Source organism: Octopus sinensis, linkage group LG11, assembly GCF_006345805.1.
Source record: "Octopus sinensis linkage group LG11, ASM634580v1, whole genome shotgun sequence".
Classification (NCBI taxonomy): domain Eukaryota; kingdom Metazoa; phylum Mollusca; class Cephalopoda; order Octopoda; family Octopodidae; genus Octopus; species Octopus sinensis.
This window is the reverse complement of record NC_043007.1, coordinates 36,392,616-36,401,598: the sequence shown is the minus strand read 5'-3', so window position 1 is coordinate 36,401,598 and position 8,983 is coordinate 36,392,616. Positions and strand designations below refer to the sequence as shown.

General features: G+C 38.4%; 1 protein-coding gene across 1 annotated transcript; it reads left to right on the top strand.

The window, feature by feature from the left end:
• The first annotated feature begins 6,669 nt into the window (after nt 1–6,669).
• LOC115217456 (dolichyl-phosphate beta-glucosyltransferase) lies at nt 6,670–8,270 on the top strand. The gene has a single exon (XM_029787159.2). The coding sequence runs from the start codon at nt 6,766–6,768 to the stop codon at nt 7,726–7,728; it is 963 nt and encodes a 320-aa protein (XP_029643019.1). The 5' UTR covers nt 6,670–6,765; the 3' UTR covers nt 7,729–8,270.
• The last annotated feature ends 713 nt before the right edge of the window (nt 8,271–8,983 follow it).

Below are 8,983 nucleotides of genomic sequence, written 5' to 3'. Positions count from 1 at the left end.
TTGCTCGACTAAAGGCGGTGCTCCAGCATGGCCGCAGTCAAATGACTGAAACAAGTAAAAGAGTAATAACAGCTTTGTCACAGATAACAGGTTTATGTTATAGGTGTTGCTTGTTTAACCCAATCTTTCTCATACGTTCAGCAAGCCTCTCCTAAACCTTTAGCACACTGTAGGTGCATCATGTTATTGTATGAGTTTTCTTCCCTCACCATTCGACACAATGTGCCTGCAGCTACAAGGGAGAAAACTCATACAGCGATATGGTGTGCCTACGAGTGCTAATGGAAAAGATACGAAGGTTGGAAAAGAGGTAACCTGACCACTCTCACCCTCTTTTCTAAAATGTGAGTATCTATGTAGCTCATCTGCAGCTCTACAGCACAAAATCTGTTTTGCTCTGATCCCTTCTCTCATACTTTAACCTTTTGTCTCGCAGTATAAAGCTGCCTCTCTCAGGGATCATAGTTTTGCAAGCTGCTTTACGACCTCACTCGTGATGGTGGCATGAAAAAAAGCATTTGGTACATGCTGTAAAGAAGTTGGTGATAGGAAGGGAATCTAGTTGTAGAAACAATGTCAAAGCAGACAGCATAATACAATGCAGTCCTTTCACCTGTTGGGTCCTAAGCTGGCACTCATTATAACCAGCTGAGTGAACTGGAGCAATGTGAAATAAAGTGTCTTGCTCAAGGTCACAATCTGCTACTGGGAATTGAACTCATGAGCTGAATATCCTAACTGCTAAGTCATATGCATTCCCTGTCAGATCCTATCAAACTGTCCAAGCCATGCCAGCATGGAACATGCTCATTAAATAATAATAATAATAATAATGATGATGATGACGATGACAACGACGACGACGACAATGATGATGATGATGATGACAACCACAATGATGCAGCCACCACCAATAATGAATGAAATAAAGATGGTTTTGAACTTTTAAAAAACATGTCCAGCATCATGAGAAAGAGAGAAGAATTATTGGGTTGTCCGGAAAGTTCTTGCCGATTTATAATAGCTTACCTTTCGACTTATTTTAGAACATGGTTGAGTCCATAAAATAGGATTTGACTACACCTCCATTTAGAGCACAGTTTAAGATATCTTTTCATGGAAGAAGGTTTATGTTCCTATAACCTGTGTTAATTCTGTAACCCTTTAAAATGGAAGATAAGAAAGTTCATTTTCGGCATTGATGCTTTGGGAACCAGACAAAAACTGCTGCAGCTTGGCTGGGATATGTTACCCCTACCCTCCATATTCACCAGATATTGCTCCTTTGGATTTCCACTTATTCAGGTCTCTGCAGAATAGTCTTAATGGTAAAAATTTCAATTCCTTGGATGACGTAAAAAGATACCTTGATGAATTCTTTGCCTTGAAACCACTTCAGTTCTGAGAAGAGGGTATTTTCAAGTTTAAGGAAAGATGGAGATGCATTGTGCAACAAAATGGTTCATATTTGGTTAATTAAAAATGTAATAGCAAGTATTTATTGACCTTTTTCTTTCCTTTAAAAATAGGTACGAACTTTCCGGATAACCCAATATATGGATGTAAACTTTTTTTTTCTTAATGAAGAGAAGGAAGGGATAAAAATTTCCTGAATAATTCTGTGCCAGTGAGCAGCAGGTATTTGTCAAATTTTTTTCTACTCTAGGCACAAAGCCCGAAATTTTGTGGGGAGGGGCCAGTTGATTAGATCGACCCCTGTATGCAACTAATACTTATTTAATCGACTCCGAAAGGATGAAAGGCAAAGTTGACCTTGGCGGAATTTGAACTCAGAACGTAACAGCAGATGAAATACCTATTTCTTTACTACCCACAAGGGGCTAAATACAGAGGGGACAAACAAGGACAGTCAAGCGATTAAGTCGATTACATCGACCCCAGTGCGTAACTGGTACTTATTTAATCGACCCCGAAAGGATGAAAAGCAAAGTCGACCTCGGCGGAATTTGAACTCAGAACGTAACGGCAGACAAAATACCGCTAAGCATTTCGCCAGTCGTGCTAACGTCTCTTATTTCTTTATTGCCCACAAGGGGCTACACACAGAGGAGACAAACAAGGACAGACAGACAGATTAAGTCGATTATATCGACCTCAGTGCGTAACTAGTACTTATTTAATCGCCCCGAAAGGATGAAAGGCAAAGTTGACCTCGGCGGAATTTGAACTCAGAATGTAGCGGCAGACGAAATGCCGCTAAGCATTTCGCCTGGTGTGCTAACGTTTCTGCCAGTGCGCCGCCTTTGTCAAATGGCAAATCAATGGTTGAATTCCATATCAATCTTGACCAAGCAGACATAAAGGTATTCCAGCTAGGAATAACTTATTTTGTTTTTAAGTGTCTTTGTAATTACATTATCTAATGGGTTCTTAACTATTTTTAAGATAGTAGGGAGTGATTTAAGGATCCCACAACCACATACAGGTTCCTTCATTATCCCTCAAAATTTATCTTAAATATTTTCTTTAATCCGAAGTAGCCAATATCGAAGTAACATAACTCTTTAACAATGTATGGTGGAATTATGTCCCTTGTTCTGTTATTGCCAACTGAGTGAAGTATTTATTACTAAGCAGTCGAAATGAATTTTGCAATCTTTAGTATTATGCATCACTGAACAAAATGCATTATTCGTTTTGGCTCTAGTCTATCCGACTAGTAAAATTAGATATATTTGTTTCATTTAATTGTGAAAATAACGAAGTTAGCAAAATAATTTTGTCATTTTTTAATCTAGTGTGTGGAACAAATTATTTTGAAATTTTGATCTAATCACTTCTAAAACAATAAGTTTACAATAGAACCAGATATGTGTGTTGGTATCAAAAGATTTAGGAAAATTAATGGAATTCTGCTTTAAACACGCCACGTAACCCTTCATAACTGGTTTATTTTTTAGAACTTTTAGAAAATACAGTTCTATATTTAAGAGATGAGGAATTGTGTACATTATCTACATTATTTACATTTGACGGATATTTGTCCTCATTTTGTTTGTTATTAACACAACATTTCGGCTGATATACCCTCCAGCCTTCATCAGGTGTTTTGGGGAAATTTCGAACCAGGGTTCTCATTCCTAAGGTATTTTTCGATATCATTATTATTATTATTATTCAGGTCACTCCCTGGAATTGAACTCGGTATCTTGGGGTTAGTAGCCTGCGCTCTTAACCACTATGCCATATGACCGTAAGCCAAAAAAAATGTCAATATTGACGAATTTTCTGAGAGACCTACAACCAGCAGAACTGAGGAAAACATCACAGATATGTGTGCAGCTGTGAGGGGAAATCTGTGAGTTATCAGAGGATGTGCAGATTAGTTACGGTTCAGTTCAGTGAATTATCCCTGAAGATTTAGGTATGAGACGCGTGTCTGCCAAGTCTGTGCCAAAACTGCTTTCAGCTGACCAAGAAGACACTCAGGTTTCAGTTGCACAAGAACAATAAAAACTTATTGAAAACTTTGCATAGGCCTCTGCACAGCTATTGCTAAGCTTTTGGCAAAATTTAATACAGAGTCTCTGCTCAACTTCCTCTGTCATGGTCAATGCAACGATAACATGTTACACACCTTTTTCCAAGCACTTCTATAAACAGCAGAAGTGAGCTAGAATGTTAAAACTTAGTGCACCTGCACAGCAGAATTCAAGGTCAACCTGTGCCAAGTGCTTTGGCTTCATTACTATGGCAACAGTCCGGATACTTATTGATCAGACCATGTATTTTCAAAAATGGTCACTATTTTATAAAATCTATATTAGCTAAGCAAATGTCCTTTCCTAAATGCATTAAAAGCATTTTAACATAATCTGACCACTATTTCAGAAAATTATCACTGTTCTCTTTGACCATATAAAAGATAAATTTGGCTAGGGAAAATTGAGTAACAAAAGATAATCTAAATTTGCCACTTCAGTTCTCAAGAAAACAGACTCATACACATCCCTAGACATCAGAAAGATCAGAAATATAAAAAGAAATTTTAAATATCCAGGTCAGATGAAAGAGGGTCAGGGGAAATTAACAAAACTTGACTAAATAAAAAAACTCAACATAAAATATTCTCTATAACTTTTACATGGTCTCATCATCATCATTGTTCGACCGTGGTCGAGACAATGGAATTTACCATGCTACACCAGACTTCACGGTCCATCATGGCATTACGGAGGTCCTGTTGCTGGATGCCTGTATCCCTGGAGATTACATCAGGGTAGGAGAGTGTGTGCCCTCTGGTATTGCGAGTAGATGGCTTCCAGAGGAGAAGAGTAGAAATTACTTCTTTTTCAGCTCTACAACAATGTCCAGCAAACTGGACTCTCCTACCTTTCACAAGAGATAACACAGGTGGTAGTTTCCCATATATTTGCATTTTGGTTGGATGGCGCTTCCACGAGAGATTGAGTGTCCTCCTCAAAATATATTTACACACCAAGCAATTAAAGAGAAGAGATTTTTGAAATTAGTCATTACTCATTTTGCCCCATTTTAGACATCATTTTTTTTTTTTTTTTTTTGAAATTTGAAAATTATCAAATTAGACATTAGTGTGGGGAAAAGATTGACTCGGAATCCAACAGAGAAAATAATATTGATTGTTAAATAGTCAAAATTACCCAGCTATTTTATCAGCAACATCAATTACAATCAGGTTGAAGTTAGGGAAAAATTTCTTGAAAAAAGAGGACCTACTACCTATGTTTCGGGATCCCCCAACTTCAACAACAACAACAACTATGCTGACCAATTTTCACTCCTAAATAACGTAGTAATACAAAATGATGATGCAATACTTGCAATGTAATGATTTCAAACAGGTAGGGAGAAAATGATGAAAAATCAGAAGTTACTAAATTTGCCCGAAAGCCCTTATTTATTTTTCATGAAGTTACGAAGAAACAAATTGACTCGTGTGAATTATCCAAATCTCTTCTCCGCACTCTTGGAAAAATATCTTACACAACAAATTCTTTATAGGTGCAGGAGTGGCTGAGTGGTAAGTAGCTTGCTTACTAACCACATGGTTCCGGGTTCAGTCCCACTCCGTGGCACCTTGGGCAAGTGTCTTCTACTATAGCCTCGGGCCAATCAAAGCCTTGTGAGTGGATTTGGTAGAAACTGAAAGAAGCCCGTCATATATATGCATATGTGTGTGTGTGTGTGTGTGTGTGTATGTTTGTGTGTGTGTGTTTGTCCCCCACCCCACCATCGCTTGACAACCGATGCTGGTGTGTTTGTCTCCGTAACTTAGCATTTCGGTAAAAAGAGACCAATAGAATAAGTACTAGGCTTACAAAGAATAAGTCCTGGGGTCGATTTGCTCGACTAAAGGCAGTGCTCCAGCATGGCCGCAGTCAGATGGCTGAAACAAGTAAATGAGTAAATAATCGGAATTTATATCCCTTCAAGCGTATTTGTAGAAAATTTCATCTAAAAACATTCATTTTTCAGGATGTTATGAGGAAACAAAATCAGGTGGTGGTGCTGGGCGCACCAGTGTAGGTATGCCAAATTAAGTATCATTTAAGTGCTGAAGTCGATGTAATCAACTTGCTCTATCCCTTAAAAACTGCTGGCCTTGTACCAAAATTAGAAAGAAAAAGTGAGTGGTGATAAGAAAAAAAAATCAGAGGCATATATTTTGGTGGTGGTGATATTGGTGACAGCCACAGGTCAACAGCTTTAAATTTAATGTAGCAAGGAGAAGAATAGGGATCTTTTCGGTTTGAACGGCAGTTTTTTCTAGCGGTGTCATATGAAATTGTCACCCATAATTATGACCTAGTATCGATCTATTGCATTTCAATCTGCTTTAGGGTTAGGAGTGGGGGAAGGGTATCTTTTTTTTCTTCACAAATGTAAATAAACCCAATCTGTTTCTTAAACGAAGGACATATTCATACGGCACCGAATGCTTTTTACCTCAATAGACGTCAGTGATTGGTTGAAATTGCAGAATTTGAAGAAAAAAACAACAAATATCTTACAAACTATAGAGTTTTCTCAATAAAGCCAAGAGAAAAAGATGTTTTATAAACACATTCTACCAGTATACGAAGTTTAAAAGTTTTTAGTTACCTACTGCCGTTCAAACCGAAAAGATCAAAGAATAGATCAAGACAAGCTATATGTCAACATCACCCGAGCACTGTATACAATAATTTCATTATTATTATTATTATTATTCTTTCTTTTCTTCCTTTTTAACCTGGAAGCACTCCGTCGGTTCCGACGACGAGGGTTCCGGTTGATCCGAATCAACGGAACAGCCTGCTCGTGAAATTAACGTGTAAGTCGCTGAGCACTCCACAGACACGTGCACCCTTAACGTAGTTCTCGGGGATATTCAGCGTGACACAGAGAGTGACAAGGCCGGCGCCTTGAAATACAGGTACAACAGAAACAGGAAGTAAGAGTGAGAGAAAGTTGTGGTGAAAGAGTACAGCAGGGATCACCACCATCCCCTGCCGGAGCCTCGTGGAAATCTTTTAGGTGTTTTTGCTCAATAAACACTCGCAACGCCCGGGCTGGGAATCGAAACCGCGATCCTATGACCGCGAGTCCGCTGCCCTAACCACTGGGCCATTGCGCCTCCTATTTTTATTATTCACCCCCCCCTCCCACACTGCAAACACTTTTGATTACGTAGGACAGAGTGATTCGGCTAGTGAAGAACTCTTCTGCGTTTTGAAAACTCAAAAAGATACAAACACTCAACAAATATCGTCAGACGTGGCGATGTTATTCGCCGGTTTAATTATCATCGCTTTGGTGATATTGGTATTTTTATTTGTTATATATATCGTCGCGGAACCCCATCCAAGCCTTGAACGTCATGAGTCCGAAATGTTCTTTGTCGATCCGAAAAACAACAAAAGAAAGTTACGTTTTTTGCATAATACCGACGCTGCCTCTATAGACCTTACTGTTGTGGTACCTGCGTATAATGAAGAAGAACGAATGCCGCAGATGTTAAACGAAGCTATAGCTTACTTAAACAAACGACAGAAAAGCAACCCCGCTTTTACGTACGAGATAATTATCGTTGACGATGGCAGTAGCGACGGCACTACAGAAACCGGACTGTTGTACGTGGGGAAGTATGGAGTGGATAAAATCCGGGTGTTGACGCTTGAGAAAAATCGCGGTAAAGGAGGCGCAATCCGTCTGGGAGTGTTGTCGTCCCGTGGTCGGAGAATACTCTTCGCCGATGCTGATGGAGCCACTAAGTTCAGTGATCTGGATAAATTGGAAAAGAAATTAGAGCAAGAAATTCGTAAAATTCCATCAAATTTGGTCGTAATTTGCGGTTCGCGAGCACACTTGGAAAAAGATTCTATAGCCACACGGACCTACTTTAGGACTATTCTCATGTACGGTTTCCACTTTGTTGTTTGGCTTCTCTGCGTGAGAGGTGTGAAGGATACCCAATGTGGATTTAAACTGCTGAGTAGAGAGGCCGCTTTGCTTCTGTTCCGAAACTTACACGTGGAAAGGTGGGCTTTCGATGTTGACATTCTTTATCTTGCGCAGTATTTTAAAATGAGAATTGCAGAAGTAGCTGTCACTTGGGAAGAAATTGAAGGCTCTAAATTAGTTCCTTTCTGGAGCTGGTTGCAAATGGGCAAGGACCTCTTCCTCATTTGGCTTCACTATTCTATTGGAGCGTGGAGAATTAATTCAAAGCGGAAAGTCACGTAAAATATTTATGTTTATTTAAGTCCATGACGATAATTATTAACTGTTATAATTATTTTTATAATCATTATTGGATAGGGACCAGATTGATGGATCGACGGAGTAAATATGATGTTCTATTTAATAATCTCCCTTTACGTTCTGAGTTCAAATCTTACCCGGGTCGATAAAATCAGAGTCCAGTCAAGTACTGTGGTCAATTAAGTCGGTTATACCCCAAAACCTGAATTTGTGCTTGGATATGTGTTGGGATTATAACAGAAAAATATAGAGAAATTGTATTGAGTTTGACTTTTTACAGAATTCAACATTTGAATTACGGCCAGGATAAGATCCTACGGGGATCCATACTGTAGCACTGCCTTTATTAGGTTTAATCGATTATATCAATCCATGTACTTTGATCGACTTTAGAAAGACGACAGGCAAAAGTGGACCTGGGTAAGATTTTAAACCAGAAAACGTAAAGGGACTTAACTAAATTCCACGAGGAATTTAGTCCCTCGGTTTATCAATTCTGACGTAACTCTCCTCAAAAAGTTTTTTAAAAATTTAAAACATAAACAGACAAAAAATAATGCATTCCGCTAAACTGTAATATATTATTTTTGGTTGAAATATATTTTAGACGGTTTAAAGTTTTCAATATCTGTCATCTTTCAAGTTTTTTTTTTCTCACCGCCTGCAACTCAGCAATTTAAAAACAATTTTTTCTTTTCATTTATAAAATCAAAAAGAGAATTTAATCAAGGCAAACACCTGTTTCGGCAATCTTTCGTCTCTAGTAGACCTTTCCGTCGATTTCCGTAAAAAAACTTCTTTTTTTTTTTTACATATGGGCTTGCGGGAACTTTTGAAGTAATGAGAGCGAAAGAGACTAAGAGAAAGCGATTGTATAACGAGGGAAATTCTTTTGAAGTTACCGTGCATGGGAGCATTGATGTACATGTGTGTGTGTGTGTTTGATGGGGTGTGGGAGACAGACAGTATGTTGTGTAAGTGAAGTGCTTCTGTTAGTGTGTGTGAAGAGACAGAGAGAGTAATGTGTGAAAGAAAGAGATAACTGAAATTTTTTACTCGGTGTATGTGTATATGTATGTATAGTACTTCAAAAGTTCCCGCAAGCCCATATGTAAAAAAAAAAAAAAATTTTACGGAAATCGACGGAAAGGTCTACTAGAGACGAAAGATCGCCCCTGTTTCTGTTTTGAACTATAGCAATTTTATTTTATTTTTTCATTTGTGAAAAAAAAACAAC

Excerpts from the sequence above, each read along its gene's own strand:
- LOC115217456 (XM_029787159.2), top strand. The coding sequence starts at position 6,766 with ATGTTATTCGCCGGTTTAATTATCATCGCTTTGGTGATATTGGTATTT.